The sequence below is a fragment of the Emys orbicularis genome, chromosome 19 (genome assembly GCF_028017835.1).
Source record: "Emys orbicularis isolate rEmyOrb1 chromosome 19, rEmyOrb1.hap1, whole genome shotgun sequence".
Classification (NCBI taxonomy): Eukaryota; Metazoa; Chordata; order Testudines; family Emydidae; genus Emys; species Emys orbicularis.
In genome coordinates this window covers 1,910,998-1,931,439 of record NC_088701.1, presented here as the reverse complement: position 1 = coordinate 1,931,439, position 20,442 = coordinate 1,910,998, and the positions used below count along the sequence as shown (strand labels likewise).

Below are 20,442 nucleotides of genomic sequence, written 5' to 3'. Positions count from 1 at the left end.
CAAAGTACTGCACAATTATCTAATGACAACTAAAAATGCCAGATAACGTCTGTCGAGTCATACTTTGTTCCCCAGAGACTACAAATGCTTCAAGTATTATCCAGTCACCTTCAGCCTGTGTGTGTGTGTCCGTGTGTGTGTGTGTGTCCGTGTTTAAAACTTGCTTGTCAGCTTTATTACAGCTTATGGAGGCACTTGCAATTCTTGGAATTAATTTTGCTCAGCAAGTTCAAAAGATAAGAAATACTGATCTATTAACCCAAAATGGATTTGAATAAATCAGCTTCTAGACAGACAGGAATAACTGAGCATAGTAAAGGAGTGCCACCTGATTAGAACCGTGAGGGAAGCAGGACAGGAGCCCAACACCAAGCAAAGTGAAACCAGTTGCCTGGAACAATCTCAGGAGGGTTTTATGTTCAATACATGTCACAGTTCCTTATCTAGGCTGTAAGGCAGAGCAAGATGTGCAATTTACTTCTAATAAGTAATGATAATGTTTTGGAAGGGACATTACATCTCAGGCATCAGGGTTTATGCCAATCTCTGACTACGAGAGGTCAGGATGAGACCTAATATGGGGGGCTGATTATCCTACATCTGTTATTGCGGAGTTCTAGAAAACCTCTCTCTGAGCTGCTGGTCAGAGACAGGATACTGGACTAGATAGGCCTTGGGTCTCATCCAGTCTGGCAATTTCTAGGTTCTCCCCCCAGTGCTGAGCGTACCTGTGGTTGATCAGACATGCTGTATGTGTGTGCATAAGCTATTTCAGTCACCATCACCCTGAATCAGGGCACTTACTCCCTCAGTGTCTCACCTGGTATTGTTTGAGGACGCCATTGACCATGAGCGTGGACTGTTTGTCCACTCGTTCAGTGACGGCGTGGGCCACAGCGTAGTAAGATTGTAATCCCCTCGCCAGAGCTTGGGAGACCCCATACTCATCATCAACATCTTGCTTAGCATTTCTAAAAAAATAAATAAATAAGTAAATAAAGAGTTTTGAATGGATATGGAGAGAATCCTTCTCACTTCTCTGGGAGACAGGCTTCCCCGCGGCCCAAAGACCTCTGGGGGACCCCACGAATCCTTGGATTTCATGAGCTCGTCTCTCCAAGTATAACCAATCAACTTCTTTGCTTTTGAAAGAATATTTTAGTCTCTTTCATCCCAGTTTACTTTTCCCTTTGCCTCATGCTCTCTAAAATCAGGGAGCAAAAAATGATGCTGGCATGTTTAACTCCTTGGAAACTAACCAGGTGGGATGGGATTTACAGCAGTGCCTAAGTGACTTGGGGGAGGGATAGCTCAGTGGTTTGAGCATTGGCCTGCTAAACCCAGGGTTGTGAGTTCAATCCTTGAGGGGGCCCACTTAGGGATCTGGGGCAAAAATCAGTATTTGGTCCTGCTAGTGAAGGCAGGGGACTGGACTCAATGACCTTTCAAGGTCCCTTCCAGTTCTATGAGATAGGTATATCTCCATATCATCTTTAATTAAGATTTTTAAAGATCCAAACCACAGTGCGCTTTTGAGACAGCAAGAATCTTGACCTGAATGGTAAGTAAATGCTTATTGCCAGATCATCCAGCAGCTTGTGTTTGTTTTAAAGGAATTACTGTTTCAAAAAAAACCCCAACAATTTTAAACACACTTCACCTATTTCCTCACACAGTTATAGTTTCTTCTGCAAACCACTTATTAGAATTTCCTGGTGTGATGAAAACCTCTTCCAACTGATACACCAGAAACTGCACAAACCATAGGCTTAGCACTACAACCAAATGATACTTTCTAAGTCCAATTTAAGGCGCTCACACCTTTTTTTGGGGGGGGAGGCGGCGGGGGACATCTCAGAAAGGAAACTAGGATGCTGCAATTTGAATGAGACAAAGGGCAGGCAAGGCAGAGTTGTTCTGCTGACACATCTCACCTGTGTTTGCATGCAAGCAAGCATGAAAGAGGGAGAAGATTTGGGAGTATGGCATGTCTAAGTCCTTATAAATATTAAAAGCAAAAAACTAGGTTACTTCCACATTAAGGTTCAGTTTTTACATGCACAGAAGTGTCCAGAATTTTAAGTTATAGTTGCTGAGGGAAGCGTAACTTGGACCCACTTTGGAACATTCAGCATTTTCCCACTATGGCGATAACTTACCTGTATTCGGGCAATGTTTGCCACCATGGGAACCATAAACTCTGTAATCCCTGACTTTTGGTCATGTAAAATGTCAACATTGCATTACCCTCTTTTCTTCCATTTCTTTAGTTTAAAATAACTAGCAGCTCACATAGGTGCATTTATGCCAATACGGCTATCTCCATACCCATGGGTGGTTTATAAAAATCAGCACATGGTATATTTTGTATGAAAAAGGATGGACATTATTCCATTGCAATACATTGGCTTAATGCAGGTGACTGTCTCTCTAGACTGGCTGGTCACCACAAAATGTAACAGCCTGCTGCTTATTGACAGCTGGAAGATTTTTCTTTAGCAAAGGAAGCTGTCATGGGGTAAGAGGGAAGGTCCTGTCAGGGATCGGTAACTGATTAAAAGATAAGAAACAAAAGGGTAGGAATAAATGGTCAGTTTTCAGAATGGAGAGAGGTAAATAGTGGTGTCCCCCAGGGGTCTGTACTGGGCCCAGTGCTATTCAACATATTCATAAATGATCTGGAAAAAGGGGTAAACAGTGAAGTGGCAAAATTTGCAGAGGATTCAAAACTACTCAAGATAGTTAAATCCCAAGCAGACTGCGAAGAGCTACAAAGGGATCTCACAAATCTGGATGACTGGACAACAAAATGGCAGACAAAATTCAATGTTGATAAATGCAAAGTAAAGCACATTCGAAACCATAATCCCAACTATACGTATAAAATGATGGGGTCTAAATTAGCTGTTACTACTCAAGAGAGAGACCTTGGCATCCTTGTGGAGAGTTCTCTGAAAACATCCACTCAATGTGCAGCGCAGCCAAAAAAAGCGAACAGAATGTTGGGAATCATTAAGAAAGGGATAGAAAATATCATATTGCCTCTATATAAATCCATGGTATGCCCACATCTTGAATACTGCGTGCAGATGTGGTCGCCCCATCTCAAAAAGCATATATTGGAATTGGAAAAGATTCAGAAAAGGGCAACAAAAATTATTAGGGGTATGGAACAACTTCCATATGAGAAAAGATTAATAAAAATTGGGACTTTTCAGCTTGGAAAAGAGATGACTAAAGGAGGATATGCTAGAGGTCTATAAAATTATGACTGGTGTGGAGAAAGTAAATAAAGAAGTGTTATTTACTCCTTCTCATAACACAATAACTAGGGATCACCAAATGAAATTAATAGGCAGCAGGTTTAAAATAAACAAAAGGAAGTATTTCTTCACACAACACACAGTCAACCTGTGGAACTCCTTGCCAGAGGATGTTGTGAAGGCCAAGACTGTATCAGGGTTCAAAAAAGAACTAGAAAAGTTCCTGGAGGATAGGTCCATCAATGGCTATTAGCCAGGATGGGCAGGGATGGTGTCCCTAGCTTCAGTTTGCCAGAAGCTGAGAATTGGTGACAGGGGATGGATCACTTGATGATTCCCTGTTCTGTTCATTCCCTCTGGGGCATCTGGCATTGGCCACTGTCGGAAGACAGGACACTGGGCTAGATGGACCTTTGGTCTGACCCAGTATGGCTGTTCTTATGTAGCTCGAGTGATAGGGGCTCATAATTATGGAGCTAGAGGGTAAAGGTTCAAGCCTCACTGATTGATTTTCTAAGAGATCTGCTCTAGTTCAAACAGGACTTAATTCAGGACAGTCCTTTGACCAGCATTATGCAGGAGGTCAGACTAGATTATCACAGTGGCCCCTGCTGGCTTTATAATCTATGACTGATGTCTGTAGGCAGTGTTTTTGTAGCTGTGTTGGTCCCAGGATATTGGAGAGATAAGGGGGGTGAGGTAATATCTTTTATTGGACCAACTTCTGCTGGTGAAAGAGACAAGTTTGTGAACTTACACAGAGCTCTTCTTCCTCTAAAGCGTCTCTCTTTCACAAACCATAAAAGCGATGACCTCACCCCCTCGTGTCTCGACTGATGTTTGTAGGTATGCAACCAGGTTTTGTCACACTATTTTCATCTGCATACCTTTTCCCTTCTCCAAATGTAGCTAATGCAGCATTCCCCTCTGAGGAGGAGGAGACCTAAGCATGAAACTTTAAATTAAAAAAAACAGCACCCAATTTCCCCTGCACTTTGGTAACCAACATGTTAATTTCTCTTCTGTTTTCAAAAAAACCTAGACCAATATATTCAAAGCTTCCTAGGAGAATCAGACACAATTCTCATTAAAATTAACAAGCATTGCATCTAAATCTATTAAGTGAATTTGAATCTCTCAGCCTTAATCTCTGGGTAAAGACCAAGCATAACAAATCAGAGCTCCTCCATGTCATTTTTAGTGGGAGGGAGTTACAAGAGACTGACAATAGGGATTAAAATTAAAGCTATTCTAGCAGTATGCAAAATGCAAAACTTTCACAGTGAAGTATAATTTTTTTTATGTGCCAGCCAGGCGAAAGAGGGACTTCACAATGGAACGCTGCCCTTCATGCTGGGACAAGAGAAACAGCAGTTCACAAGTCTTCTCTTGCCAGTTATTAGTGCCTGTCAATTACGCCTCCAACAAAGTGATCCAGAATAATGGAAATCAATCCAGGCTAATCCTGGGTTGTTTTTGCCCCCCCAAAGAGGAAACAAAGGGCAGCAGGATTTAAAATACTGACGCAACAAGTGACTAGGTGGGGCTTACTCAATAATGTGCCTGGCATCGACTTCTGACACATCGTCACTGTCTGGATCTGGGATCTTCTTCTTTTCCTCCACAGGCAGGGCAGGCTGAGCAGGTTGCGGCTGCTCCTCTTCCTCCTCCTGCCAGAAATTGAAGGCTACATCACTGGGACTATCAAGTTACATACACTCATCCTCATGTACAAGGGAGAAGGCAGTGTTCTGTATCCTCACAGTAAGGCGGAGCTGGCCAAATCTGCATAAGCCACTTAACATGCAGCAAACTCTTTAAATACATGCTGCAGACTTTGCAAAAAAGTCACCAATCTGGAGACGCCTCTTTCCTTCCTTCCTGATGCCGAGATGCTATAAAGCAGGGGTCAGCAACCTTTCAGAAGTGCTGTGCCGAGTCTTCATTTATTCACTCTGATTTAAGGTTTCGTGTGCCACTCATACATTTTAACGTTTTTAGACGGTCTCTTTCTATAAGTCTATAATATATAACTAAACTATTGTTGTATGTAAAGTAAATAAGGTTTTTAAAATGTTTAAGAAGCTTCATTTAAAATTAAATTAAAATGCAGAGCCCCCCCCCGGACCGGTGGCCAGGACCCGGGCAGTGTGAGTGCCATTGCAAATCAGCTTGCGTGCCGCCTTCGGCACATGTGCCATAGGTTGCCTACCCCTGCTATAAAGCATACAGCTTTGTTCACCAGCTGGTGATGCAGGAGACTTCAGCACACAGAGTAAATGAAGGACAATATACATGCCAGTTGATTGGCTGGCATGCATCCGAGATGTATATTTGCATTGACTCTCCATGAGTAGGAATCACCAGGAAACGCACATGTAAAGCTACAGAATCGCTTTGCATCTCCCTGTGGATCTAGATACCACAATTGTACTTTGTGGTCATATTTGTGGCCCTTTTGTGTCATTTTCTTTTAGAAAATGGCAAAAAAAAAAAAAAAAATCTTTGATCAATTGGGTAGAAATAAACCCTTAGGCCAAAATTTCCAAACATGAGGCTCCTACACCCATATTTAGACACCTAAATAAAAGCAGCCCTTTTCAGAAATGGTCAACAGGAAAAGCAAGTGCTCACTTCAGTGGGATCTGTAGATGCGTGGCACCTTTAAAAAAAAAAAATCACGCCATTTATGTAGGTACCTACATAAATCCCTGCTTTGTCTCCTTCCTAAATATGGATGTAGGAGCCAACCTTAAGCATCCAAGTTTAAACATTTTTCATGTAAGCTCTAGAATGCTGATCATTCAAAGCGGACCTACAGATGCACCCTACCTCCCGCCATACATATTCTAACAACCCAACCTCGTTTCCCAAAGTCATTTAAAAATAAATTCTTTGAGGGGAGTGGGAACTTCCATTAGGTGGGCAAAATCGTGTCCTGCCCCTAAGCTGTCAGTGCAGAATATCAGTCTAGCACACGACAAGCGGCAGAGCAGTAAGAGGCAAGGAGATTGGCAGTGATTAGTGGCTCAACCTCATTTAAATAAAAAAAAAAAATTTACCCTATCCCCAAAATATTACCTCTGCTTCACCCAAACCGTAGAGCACTCAAAGATTCTTGGTGCATCTTGGACCTACTACTTTTTTAAATGTACATAGCTTCACACTGTTTATGAACCTTTAAGAACTCATAAGAAACAGACACTGCCTTACAGATCAGGGACAGGATCCTGCAAGACAGGGGAAGATGGGGTGGATCTCTGCAAAATTGCCCTGTTCTGTACACTCCCCTTGAAGCTCTTGTACTGACCATGGTTGGAGACTGGATACCAGGCCAGATGGACCATTGGTCTGACCCACTATGGCAGTTCTTATGTATTTAAATCCTTATTGATGTATGATGGCAATGTCAGGCTACTATCAGAAGTAAAGGCTTGCATGGTTGTGTCCTCATTAAGACATGACACAGAAGAAGAGACGCCAAGTGGAATGGGGTTGGAAATATGACAGCACGAGGTTATTTGTTTTCACACTGCACACATCAGTTGTTTCAAGATTTGTTATAAATGAACTCATTTTAGCTAAATCGATATTGAACTATATTTGAAAAATAAATAGTGGATTAAGTTTAATGACTTTATGTCTACTGGTTATTTCCTATTTTAAAATACGAAAGCACCCAAAAATATGACTTAAGGCACATCCACTTACCTCTTCCTCCTCCTCTGACCCACTTTCTTCACTGTCAGATCTGGGAGCTACTTCGTATCTAATTCCATACAAATATTAATATTTAATATCAGTTCTGATTCTGACAGAGTAATGCACAAACATGCGACTAGCTTGGACTCTAAAAGCCTTTGAACTCAAACTAGAGTGAGATTACTGCTACTTTTAACACAGGAATTTGACTAATTTTTTCCCCTTTCTAATCCCAGATTTTAGGACCAGTGCTTAGAAAAACTTATTGGGTCTGGGTGCATAAGTAGAGGTCCACCAATTAGCACCTTCTGCAACAGTATTTCCCACACAATTTTAGCAGCTCCCTGCCCGCTGAAGTAAGGTTAAAGGAATCTGCACTTTCTAATGGTATAACATACTTCTTCCTACCCTTTGGGACGCGCAAGGTGTTAGGCTGGGCCTATGCTGATATTTTGGGCTTTTCTTGCCTGAACTAAACACAGGCCCCAATCCTGCAATGATCTCGGTGAGGGAGGAACCCTGGAGACACACAATCACTGCAGGATTGGGGCCAGTATCCCAGACCGTGAACTGGTGTAATTTTTGACCCATTTCAGTTAGAGCATGGAACAGGATTTATAAGCAAAGCCACAGAATGCATTACCGCAAATGTGAGGCTGTCAGCCTTCTGGCACAACATCAGATGGCAATCTGGGAACTGGTGATGGCTTACCCTGGGTTCATTTCCAACCACGTGTCCAGCTGTCCAGCCTTTGGAGCATCTGTGCCAGTAAGGATTTTACCGCTTTCCACATGGATCACTTTCACAGGGAGATCACTCATTTGGCTGGTCTCATCCAGAGGCTGAGAAAGCACAATGTATGTACATTTCAGTATTCCATCTGGAATTAAAGCATCTCTGTGCTCTATTAGCCAGCACTTTAATTAAAACCAGTTAAGTGCTATTGCCGAAATATTTATGGGACACCCACTAAAGTTTTAAAACACCGCTTTATCCAAAGCATAAATAGATCAAAGCTTTGTTTGTTTGTTTGTTTTTAAAATTTTTGGTTTGCACTAATTCAAAAACAAGAAACAGGAAACCACTGTCTTGACCTAGCTGTGACAAAAGTGCTGCTTGGTATTTGAAGGCATGAATAAAAGAACTATCTTAATGTGAAATATCTCTAGCTTCTCTTATAAATTCACTGCCACTCAGCACTTCCTTTGTCACAAGTGATCTTGCAGCTTCTTAGGTATATGTGTAAGCACTTTTGTCCCACTGAGTTCACTGGGACTTCTCACATGCCTAAAGTTATGGGTGGCTCTCTCTTAGGTTCTTATGCCCTGATCCCAATAGTATCTAATCACCTCGCAATCTTTAACGTATTGATCCTCACACTGTCATCCCCCTTTTACAGACAAATTTGCCCAAGGTCACACAGGAAAACTGTGGCAGAGCTGGGAATTAACTCCAGCCTCCCAATCCCGGGCTTGTTTACTCTACATCCTTCCTCTCCTACGTGACATATCTAAATGTTTGCAAGATTGGAGTCAGTGTGAACACACTGGAGTTGCTGCCAAAATTAGCAGGGACATGGCAGGTTGGAGAGGCTGCCAGAGCCATTCATGCGGGTGGAGAGGGTAAGAGACAAACATCTCTTTACAAAGTTGAATATGTTCTATTTTAGGACGTCTTGATTTAGCCATCTACTACACTCCACTTCTCAGTGCTGTTTTTCTTTCAATCCAAAATATCGTCATCATCATAACTGATCCTTTCAGTGTGTGGCTAACAAACGTTTTCCATCCTACTTGGCACCACATGAAACAAGTTTCTTGTGCTTACTTCGCCATCTGGTCCAATTGCAGGAGTTTGCCCTTCTGCATTCTCTGCCTTCTGAAAGAAAGGGAATACAACTCATAGCAACCCTTTAATAATGGAAACAAAAATCAAACCGACAATACGAGCACTCCACTGGAATCGCATGCTTATAATGCAAGTATCCCAACTCCAAAGAAGGAGGGTGGGAAGGGAGGACACAAACAGTCCAGTGCAGAAGCTGCTCAGGCTGGAACAGATTTGTAAATTAAGTTCTAGCCAAGAAAACCTCCTTCAAAAGAGCTAACATTTTAGACTGGTTTATCATCGTCATGCAATGTTATATTAGGACTGATGCTTTTGATTACTACATCCAAGATAGCTATTCTCCTCTGGTGTTTGTTTGGGGGTTTTGTTTTTGTATAACACCGATCACCATAGCATGCAAAGCCAGCTCTTATAGAAAATTCTGCACACCGTACTATTGAAAGGAAATCAAAATAGTTCTTTAAAAGTCGACACCCCCCATTTTAAATCTCCTGGAATAGATATCCTTATCTCCAAAAACCTAACACTTAAAAACTATTATCAGTTTTACCAGCTTATCCCCTTGTACTCACAACACAGTTTTCTTCCATTTTTTCCCCACAGTGAAAGAAACCAAAAAACTTCCATTTAATTAATGGCAATTTACTAGGGAAAATTTACTGCAAGTTTTCTGATCTAGTGACTCTCACCAAAAGAGTTTGTGCTTTAGAAAACTTGCAGTAAATTCTCTCTAGTAAATTGCCATTAGTTATATTTAAGTTGGCAAAACAGACCAGTCTTCAGTTTCTTTCACTGTATTACTACGCAACAACAACAAAAAATTCACATTGCGATTTATGATGCCTTCTGTTGAAAAATTAAGGGAAACAGCATGAAGATTCTGGTTTTAGAGATGCACTCTCAAGTAGGGTAACCTGCTTATTGGTATGGCAGGTTGGAGGACGCATTAGGCTTTGAGTTCTGGAGTCCCAAATTCAAACATAGCATTTGATTACAAGAGAAGTGAACTTGCTCGTCACATCTGTCTATGAACAAGCAGTCAGCATGAATGACTCTCTCTGCTCAATAGACGCCCTGAACTGCAAAGGCTGGGCTAGGACAGCTCAGAAACAAGGCATGACAGTAGAGACATGTCTGCAGCCGTTTCCAAACCCCTGCCTTACTCCAGACCCGGCTCCTGCCAGAGCGAACACTCAACGATTAAGCCTGCTTGCCGCGAGAAGTCACCTTCTTTTTCTTTTTCTTCTTTTTCTCCTTTGCCACCTGTGCGGCCTTGTGTTGTCGCACCAGCTCGGTCAGGTTGGCCACATACTCGTCTGTCTGCTGGAGTAGATATGCCAAGCGCTTATCTTTCTTCTGATCGATAAGCTTACGATACCCTTCTTCATCCTCAGCCTAAAGGAAGAGGCAAGGTTAGCATCCTTTCAGCCCCGAGGAGGAGAAATTTAGCCAGCTAAAAATTCTATGCAAGCATGCTGCAGGCGGTTTACACCATTCAGCTATAGAACGTGTGCGCGCGCGTAAACCGTTTTGCAGTCCCATGGGAAACCTTACCATCAACCTGCGCATTCGCTCTTTCTCGATCCTCTCATTCTCTTTCTTCTGCTCACGCTCAGTGTTCGCATGGTAAGTGGCCACAGCTTTTGTAAGCTTTTGAATTTTGCCCGTGACGGATCGATGGTATTCTTTGAAATCCTTGGCATGCTGGAGAATGCTATTGAGGTATTCCTGAAGGGACAAAGTGATGGCAATTGGGCTACAAAATCAAGATACACACACTAGCCACCTATTGTTCTGCACTGTAATAATCAATGTCTTTTTATGTTGTAAGCCATTTGATGCATGAATTTAGCAACAAAAAAGATCTTTTCCTCTGACTGTAATTTGCCCAAAATATATTTAACATCTCAGTAACGACTCTCAATTTAATGGCCTCTGTATTCTAACTCTCTCTACAGGAAAACAAGTGAGTTATGGTCCTTAGGTGCCCAATTCCCAAAGAAATCCTAAATTCCTTACCCTACTTTGAAAATCCCAACCTAAACAACAAACAAAATAAAGTAACAGGAAGGGAACAACTTACCTGGTGCTTTTGTCTGCGTTTCCGTTCTTGCTCGATCTTCTGTTGTTTCTCCAGTTTCTCCGTGATGCGAGCCTCGCGCAGGGACTGCCGCTTGCTGCGTTTGTATGCCTTGGCATTCAGTGCCGTTTCCAGGGCAGTGTCTCGTCTCATGCACACCACGACTTCCTGACGCAGCTTTTCAAGAAATTCACATTTAAAAAAAATTAATTTCTCTCTGTGTGGCATTTTATAAGTGCCAAAGTTTTGCATGGCGTTAAAAAGGCCAAACATACAATCAAAGGCTGAAATACTGTTCTGAAGATGCCTTGGGCAACAGATTCAGGTCAAAGATGTATGGTATGGAACTGGAAAAATATGCAGTGTCACAATATAACTCTGCTTATGTACACCAGCAAAAGGCCTATTCTACATCTTAAGCCCTTATGCGAAATACATGGTGCATCAGCCTTGTGCTGATCCTCTGAACAGGGGCGGATCACACCCTCAGTGGAAAAACAAAAAAACAAACGCTACTTAAAAATCAGAATCTCTTCCATATGGAGTCTCAGAATTGAGATTTATAAGAATAAAGATGCTGCCAGAGCACGGTTCATCTAGTCCACTGCCACACCAAATTGGCCCAATGGTCCAGCTCATCAGGCATCTTTTCCTTCTGCCAAGTCAGAGCAGTAGAGCAGGAAATGGGATGGACCAATGCTCCAGCTAGTCCAGTATCCAGGTAAGCTACCACTTCCATGGTAACCAGCGAACACATGAGGCAGGCTGGGGGGTTCTTGTACTAAGTTCAGTTTGTTTTATTCCAAGCCAGGCACAGACACAAATGCACACTAATTATCTTATTCCTGTGTATCCGGCATTTGCCTTGCATTACAAAATCTGCAGTCATTGGCTAATTCCTGCTCTGAATCAGGCATGGCACACTGGAAAGCCAGCGGCTGAAATCCACAACCTACCTGTCTCTGGAAGTTAAGCAGTCTTAGTGCTTTCAGTTCAATGGTAGCTTTGGTTCTCAGGTCACCAGCCAGGGACCCAGGCAGGTTTTCTAGCTCTTGGATTCTGTGAGCAATGCGAGCCTGCAATCTGTGGGGAGAAGACACAATTTCGTAGCAGATGAAGACAAACAAAATGAGTTTAAGTCTGGGCACTTTTAGCCTTTTACTGTTCAACTGAAAAGACTATCAAATACATCTGTGTTTTGTCCAGTCCTTGAGTCACCGTATCTCAAGTACAATGGAAGTTCTTGGCAGCTATGTACATCTTTGTTTGGAACATCATTTAATACATGGGCATAGCAGTAGCATGCCTCTCTGGCATGAAAAATAACTGAAGTGGCAGGGAAAACATCAGCCCCTGGGAGAAGCAGAGACAGGCGCGTCTGCACAGTAAACTGTAAGAACTCAGGAGTTGCCCTGACAGGCTCTGAAGTGTACTTATGCACAGATCTTCTAAGTCCTAGGTTAGTCTGTACAGCACATGTCAACTGGGAATTTTGATTGGGGGAGGGGAGGGAGGAAGAACGGTAAATAGGGAGAGCCACTGTATTCGTCAAGAGAGCTGAGGACACCAGGAGGAGGATAAAAGGGGAGAGGCAGCCAGCCACTTGATATCAGCATCTCACAATTCCAACAGAAGCCAGGGCTTTTACCTGTATTCCCTCTCCTGAAGGATTTCCACTGGGTCAAGTCCTCTTGGCTTCTGGATCGGCGTGATACGATTCTGCTTCTGATGGAGCTGCACCATGGGGGCAGGCTGGGCTGGCTGCCCGGGTGACTGAGTTTGGGGTGGCATTACAGGAGATGCTGCAGGAGGTACCGCCGGGGGTGCTGGTGAAGGACGGCCAGTTGGCTGAGGAGGAATCAGTTTCTGAGGTGTGCTAGTGGGGGCTGCAGCATTTGCCATTGGTCCTGTTCAAAAACCAAACTGGGAGTGATACTGGGTTGCATGTCCCCCCACACTTCTTTAAACCGGTCAGAATTTGACGTGGGCCCGGCCAAAATTTTCAGACTTGGGTGACTCCAGTTAGGCACCTAAGTAAACGGTCTGATTTTCAGAGCAGCTAGGGGCACACAGCTTCTAGTAGCTTCACCACCTCTGGAAATCAGGACAAACTTCAGTCACCCAAGCCTGAACATTCTGGCGCTAAGTAGCACCGGAGAGCTGACATGCAGCCCAGCTACAAGGTTTAAGGGCAAAAGAACTTCTTCAGAGAGAACGCTGGAAAAAATTCTGTTTCTGCCTATGTTCCGTATTCACTTTCCGTACTTACTAACACAGGACACTCCCCATGCTGACCCATGAACAAGTCACGCAGTCCTACTGTTTATTCCCCCACCTCCACTCAACCATCTGGCAAGCTGTAAATTTCACAGCAACCAAATGCAATTCCTTCCGCCTAGCTACAAGATGAACTGTGCAACTTTGTACAGCTGTCCCCAGAGTACAATAGTTCAAGCAGAACAAAAGCATGTAGATGCCTGAGCCAGCTCTTTGGAAAGATCATCCATTGGAGTCTACCCACCTGATCAAAGACATCAAGTGGCTGCCAAAAAAACCACTCCAGGGGCTTCAAAATCTGCATTGGAATTAACTGGTCTGTCTGCAGGCTCAAACTCCAAGTGGAGGGTTTTAAAAGAGCTTAGCTAAAGCTGTAATATCTTCCACAGTCCCCCAGATGGCAGGGACACACTGTAGCAGAAACCAAAATCAAGGTCTTCTAGGATTTGCAACAACTCATGTGCTGGGGGAACAAAACGAGGCACAAAAAGCGTTTGTGGCTCAGTTTTCACTTCAGTATGTCCTTCCTCCACATGCCTGAGTAGCACATCCCCATGCTGCCTTCACTGCGCTGGGGAAGGGAATGCCGGAGAAATTTCTTGTAATTAACTGTTTAAAAGAACCCTAGTTATTCTCACCTTCAGGCCAGGGCTTTGGGGGTGCACCAGGGGGCTGCCCAGGCATTCCTGGGGGAACTCCTGAGGGTCCAGGAGGCGGCATGTTAGGCCCTCCTATACCTACACAAAGGAGAGTAAAAAAAGACAGCAATAAGACTCTCTCTCTCTCTCGCTGCAGTTTATTAATACATCTGCTTGTTCCTTGCATGTACCTAATGGGAACAAAACCAGGCTCCTTCAGGTTGTTAATTAGTGAGAGCATGGTCAGCATACGTTGCCATTTCCAAGCAGTTAAAAGACGAAGTCCCTTCCCTGAAGAGTTTAGAGTCCAAATTCAGACAGACTGAAACACATGTAAACACATGACTGCATGTGGGTGACACCAGCACAGCTATAAAGGATGGGCTATCTTGATTATCACTTCAAAAGTTCTTTTCTCTTACTTAATTGGCCTCTCAGAGTTGGTAAGACAACTCCCACCTTTTCATGCTCTCTGTATGTGTATATATATCTCCTCAATATATGTTCCATTCTATGCATCCGATGAAGTGGGCTGTAGCCCACGAAAGCTTATGCTTAAATAAATTTGTTAGTCTCTAAGGTGCCACAAGTACTCCTGTTCTTTTTAAAGGATGGAATGTTTCCCACAAGGGAGGTGTGATATGGGGGAGGTCCTTAGAGGCTGGCTTGAAAGACACAAAACGGTGTGAAAGGAGACATGAAGCAATTAGGAGAGGGGACTAGGAGGAATGCGAGGGATTGAGAGAAAAGGTATTGGTGGGGGCAAAACGGTGCAGGACTTTGAAAATGACAAAGGAGTCTTTGTGCAAGTAGGACCAGACACATTATACAAACAAACATCCCTCCATAAACTAACGTAAGGTACCAAACAGATAAATGAAAAGTGTAGGCTTGCTCCTTCCTTATGCTACCCCCATGCATCAGTCTATGTGCATCTGTACTGAAATGGAAGAGTCTTGAATGTAGACTAAGGAAGCAACAAAGCTGACGCTTACCATGAGGTCTGTTGTAATTTGGAGGTGTTGGTCCTGGTCCAGGCCCAGGCCCTGCTCCTTGCACTGGCCCTGTCCCAGATACAGAGGGTGGAGGTAGCGTCGGCATTTGCTGCTGCATTCCAGGCATTGGTCTCTTTCCCTGCACTGCCATCTGAAGATGGTCAGGTAAAGGCTGCCCTCTGGCAAGCATCTTATAGGCCATGATCTGAGCTCTTAACTGGTGCAGTTGGTTCTGGTTAAAAGGGGTTGGGCCCCGGTTCTGTTGTCCTAATGCCTGTGGGTCAGTACCGTCCAACGGGACTCCGCCAGGACCGGAGGACATTTGCGAGCCAGAGGATGGACCGTTAGCTGGAACTGGGCTTGAGGCATGCTCAGAACCACCGAGCGGAGAAGGGTAACCTGCAAAGAGAGAGAGGTCATTATATTGCAGCATGCGGTAGACTTTGCACAATACAGAAAGGCTAGTTTTATTTTAAAAATGCTACAGGGGAAAAAAAAAAAAAAGCTATTTAAGGGCTTGTCTATACTTACGCGCTGGTTCAGCGGCAGGCAATCGAACTTCTGAGTTCGATTTATCGCGTCTTGTCTGGACGCGATGAATCGAACCCAGAAGTGCTCGCTGTCGACTCCGGTAATCCTGCTCGGCACGAGGAGTACACGGAGTCAACAGGGGAGCCTGCCTGCCGCGTCTGGACCGCGGTAAGTTCGAACTAAGGTACGTCGACTTCAGCTACGTTATTCACGTAGCTGAAGTTGAGTACCTTAGTTCGAAAGGGGGGTTAGTGTAGACCAGGCCTAAATCACTCTTAATGGAGGCTGCAACTGCTTTAAGCCAGGGTCCCCAGTGAAAGTAATTGCACCAAAACTTGTTTGGAACTAAAAGTTTAAAACAAAACAAAAAATAATAATCCCGTTTGAGGATTTACAGAGGAATCTGTCCAGGGAGGGTTCACAGACATACTGGTGGCTGCGAAGGACTGCAGGTCTCTTACATGCTGCGTCCCCCATCTGTTCCCTGCTTGTAGATTTATTTTCTCCATCATAAAACCACCCTCTCCCCAGAGTCTTTTGAACCATTGCCCATGTCCATGACAAAGGGAGCACAGGAGCACTTTCAGTGGCAGCAGAGAAAATTACAGGATACGGCTGGGTATCCTTTGTGGGAACTTTGTGCTGTATATGGCTATGCCAGGACACCAGATGCTCTTTTGTGTAGCTACTGTCCTCAGTGTGGTAGAAAGAAAGAATACGGAGAGGAACAGGTGGCCTTTCACAACAATTAGAAGTTTGTATCCATATTGTTCTCTGCTCTTCCTACTAGAATAGTGCACTATCCCAAGGAAAGTCCCACTGCAGCAGTAATGAACAAGGAAACTGAACTGTAGACTGGGGCTCAGTCTCCTGTTCAGAAACTGGCTTGCAAACGTCTCCCATGCCCCTAGCCCAGGAGAAAAACAGACCTTGAGAATGCTGATCCATTGGGCTTGGAGGAGGCCCCATTCCTGTGTGCCCACCTGGCCTCATTCCCATCCCCTTCATCTGGCCGTACCGAGGATCATCAGATATTCCCTTCTCATGCATGGAATCCATTGGCTGCAAAGGAAAAAGGAACAGCGCAAAACCTGCTTAAAAATTACTACTATCAAAGAAAAAGCTAAGCTATTCCTAGAGGCAAAGGACCGATGGAAGCAGAGAGTAGGCTGCTGCATTGCGTGGTACAGTTTGTATTTAGGTTAGTAGTGTCCTAGGTACATTAATGATGCACCATTTGTAGCATGCTGACCCAGATGCTACCAACATCCATCTTCAAAAGGAAGATGTATTTATTGGCCACACTCAGGATACCATATAAACAGACAGCACTCAATGAAGCGAAGGAAAATCAACACACGAGAAATATTTAAGGAAAAATATATTTTAGTCCAAAACCACATTAAGCATGGAGGGCATCTAGTGAAATTTCCTCATAGGCTGTAAAATTTGCCTTTGGCATCAGTTATTACATTATCTTGCATTCTTTGTTCTCAGTGGCATGAGACTGAGAGGCGCTGGGTGGATCTCATTAAACAATTTCAGATATAACTCTCGGAGACTAAATGCTTTATTCCTTGAGATCCAAGACCAATTTCGTGTTATTTTGCAGTCCACATAACAGCAACTGAAAAAATAGGTTATGCCTTAACACACTGTACCAACTTTTAAAACACCCTATGTATTGGGTGTGATAAAGGTGACCTCAAGGAGGTAAAATATTAGGGGTTGGACCTTTTCTTTGCTTTCTTATTTTGTATGAAGAGGGCCTGAAAAAAAGAGGGTTTTTTGTTTGTGTGTTTTTCTTTAAATGTTTTTCATAGTTGTTTACTACATTAAAAACTGAGGTCTTCTCCACCCTGGAACTCTATGGATGGCCACAGAACTTCATGAATTCTGACATCACAAAAGTTGAGAACTAACACGGAAAGATATTTTTAATCAGACTTAAAATGTGGGGTGGGGGAGGGTTTGTTTGCTTTTCTTAATGTTCATTTCACTCAAATGCCTAATAAACTCATACAAGAATATAAAATATTCTTGTATGAGTTTATTAGGCATTTGAGTGAAATGAACATTAACACAAACACTATAAAAATAATTTTCTTGTACGAGTTTGTATACATATAAGTTTCAAATCCCCTGCCCCTTCAGTTAGGGACAAGAAAGTTTTCAGTTCACATCTGTAGAGCCTTGCATGGATACAAAATTTGGATCCGCATGCGATCTGCAAACATGGTCTACGGATATCAAGCAGATATCTGCAGATTTTCAGGGCTCTAGATACAAACTTTGGATCCACGTCCATCCGCGATCCACAAACATGGTCTGTGGCTATCTGCAGATTTACAGGGTTCTATACATCTGAGACCCACGTTTTCCAGCAAAACCATATTTTATATCCCTCAGGTATCAAAAACAAAGTAAACTAACTTAAAAAAAACCCACCACTTTCCAAGCCTTCTGTATCCATTGTCAAGAAACAGAAATGAGGCAGAAGCCTTTATTTCCTTCACAAATCACCTTTAACTTATACTCACCTGCTTTCAGGATTGGTCCACCATGAAAGATAAGACCTAGGAAGAATCATATCTTGCTCTACATATTACCAGTTATGGGGAAATAGCATGCTGTAGAAAATTAGGGCAACTCTTAATCGTTTCATTTTATGTTAACTTATTTTTAATAAGTAGGGAAAAAAAGGAATGTATACGCTCTGCCAGGAAAAGAGAAAACCCCACTCAAACAGAGCACTGTTACAGTTGGTTACCTTGTGCATCTGATGCATATTGTCCTGAGCATAGCCCCCAGACCCCTGAGGTGGGATAGCGTGTCCTGCTGAAGGTGGTCCAGGGCTGGGTCCCATCATACTATGTGCAGAGCCAGGCGAGGGTCCAGGACTGGGGCCCAACATTGCACCAGGTGATGGGCCGGGTCCAGGAGAAGGCCCTGGGCGAGGAGTTCCTCCCATTGGAGGATCTGGAGTGGACATCTTCAATGGAATTGCTCAAAGTAGTATCCTAGTGCAAGAGAGCATGCCTTTAGCTAGAACTGCCAGTGTAAGTCAGTCAGTGGCTTACAACATGGCAAACTGAGGGTTGGCCTCTTTGAAGACAGAGGTGTCGCCCCATAAAGTTGAGAGGGGCAAGGGTATACGTTTATATATCCATGACTGGGACACTTAGACACTACGGTAATAGCGTAAATAAATAAATCATAATAGTACTATTTTATTCCATGGAGCAGCGGTTGACTAAAGTGAGCACCCTACTATTCAATACACATAGCAGTCTTTGAAATGACCATGTTGCCAAAGAAGAGCATGAGCATGGGAAACAAATTCAGAAGACAGATGTGGGCAGCTTCCCACATACTTGGATGCATGGGGTTCCAAGCAGCCAGACTATGGGCTTAATAGAAATTCCATATAAATTATACCACTATAAAAATGTACATTAACAATTTTATTCTGGTCTGCATTTGTCAGAAAGACAAACGAATGAGAAACAAAAGATCAGTTAATCCAATCTCTCCCCCACCCCTACCCCAACCCCAACCCCCTGAAGCCAGGACAGAACTGTTCCCCTGTGCTCAATCCAGACTAGTTTTAATGTCCCAACAGTGATGCAGTTTCCGCCTCTTCTTCAAGGAGATGATTTCACAGTCTTGTATATCTCATTTTCAAGAAGTTTTTCCATGATATTCAGACTAAATTTCCCCTTTAATTTCATCCCATTAACTCTAGTAGCACCCACTAGGACCACCCTCAATAATTCCAGTCCCCCCTTTGTTTTCACACCCTTCAAAAACTTGTAAACAGTTATCGTTAGCATGTACGAAGTTCACTAACGGGTCTATTTTCCTTGCAATGTATGTGCTTAACACCCATCAATATGACTGGGTATTATGTGTATGCAAAGGAGGAGTTATCACAATAAGGCCTGCTCTACATGCAAAGTTGCACCAGTTGAACTAAAAGTGTGATTTTATACCAATTTTTGTTAAACTGGTGCAGTTTTCTGTGTGGAGACAAACTGATTTAAATCTGTTTTATATTTGTTTAATTTGCATCAGTTAGTAAATTGATAGTTGCAAATTCGGCTGATATAATCTATTTTTAAATGATATAACTGCATCCACGTAAACAGTGGTTTAACAAAACTTTTTTTTAAGCCAATTTAAGTTAAACTAGTGTAACTTCTGTGTGGACTCAGATTATAAAGCCAGAAGGAACCATTGCAATCACCTAATCTGACCTCCAGTATAACACAGGTCATAGGACTTCCTTGAATTTATTCTTGTTTGAATTGGAGCTCATCTTTTACAAACACCTAGTTTTGATTTTAAAATGTCAAGTGATGGAGAATCTATCGCTAACCACGGAAAGCTGTTCCGAAGGTGCAAACAAGTCTCCAGTCTCTGTTGCTCCTACACCTGGATAGGTTTTGTATTCGAAGTAAAACTCTGGAATTTGAACCCAGGTCAGAACTATAAGTTCAATATGTTAATTTGGAAGAGATCAATATGCTTACAGAAAACATTCCTCTATCCATTTAACTCTTTGCAGAAGGTATGTGCCCTAAAGCATTGGCTTGGCTCATAGTCTGTAAAATGCCAGTATTTTTTAAGGGTTAAGTCACTAATACATACCAGAAAACCTCAAATAGAAAACTTGACATAGAACCTAAATTGTATAAGACAAACTCATGCGGAGTCAAATCCAAATCATTGGAACATTTTCAAGATAAGTCTGCCAGTCCTGTGTGACCAAACCTAGGAAATTGTGTTGTGTGATGGGACCTGGGTAGTATAGACTGCGTTAGCAGCAAAATGGAACCCCTGTGGTAGCAAACCACAGTCCACAACTGTGACAGCATAAGCCAAATTAAATACACTGTCTGATAATAAATGTGGCCAGGTTTCATTTATTTTTCCATTTAAATTAGAAAGTCCCTTTCTTAAACAAAAATTGACATAACAGATTGTATTTTTGATACATCAAAAACGCAGGTAGGTGGAAATACTGTGTTAACAACAACTGCAACCACTATTGCATTTGTATGTTAAAATCTGTTAAATTCAATGGAAACAGTAGCGCCAAAGTACA

The 20,442-nt window shown here is 42.9% G+C and overlaps 1 protein-coding gene across 5 annotated transcripts in view; it reads right to left on the bottom strand.

The window, feature by feature from the left end:
• The window catches only part of SMARCA4 (SWI/SNF related, matrix associated, actin dependent regulator of chromatin, subfamily a, member 4), a 42,004-nt gene extending 23,677 nt beyond the window's left edge, over positions 1-18,327 (bottom strand). For all 5 annotated transcript variants that reach the window (XM_065419538.1, XM_065419539.1, XM_065419540.1 and 2 more), the window contains exons 1-14: positions 18,106-18,327; positions 16,265-16,397; positions 14,805-15,203; positions 13,810-13,908; positions 12,543-12,801; positions 11,851-11,977; positions 10,898-11,071; positions 10,369-10,542; positions 10,042-10,209; positions 8,794-8,844; positions 7,678-7,808; positions 6,975-7,032; positions 4,815-4,933; positions 821-971 (exon numbers count right to left, since the gene is read on the bottom strand). In XM_065419538.1, coding sequence (XP_065275610.1) covers positions 821-971; positions 4,815-4,933; positions 6,975-7,032; positions 7,678-7,808; positions 8,794-8,844; positions 10,042-10,209; positions 10,369-10,542; positions 10,898-11,071; positions 11,851-11,977; positions 12,543-12,801; positions 13,810-13,908; positions 14,805-15,203; positions 16,265-16,397; positions 18,106-18,327 — 2,265 coding nt within the window. The remainder of the gene's footprint in view (positions 1-820; positions 972-4,814; positions 4,934-6,974; positions 7,033-7,677; positions 7,809-8,793; positions 8,845-10,041; positions 10,210-10,368; positions 10,543-10,897; positions 11,072-11,850; positions 11,978-12,542; positions 12,802-13,809; positions 13,909-14,804; positions 15,204-16,264; positions 16,398-18,105) is intronic.
• Positions 18,328-20,442: the final 2,115 nt, after the last annotated feature.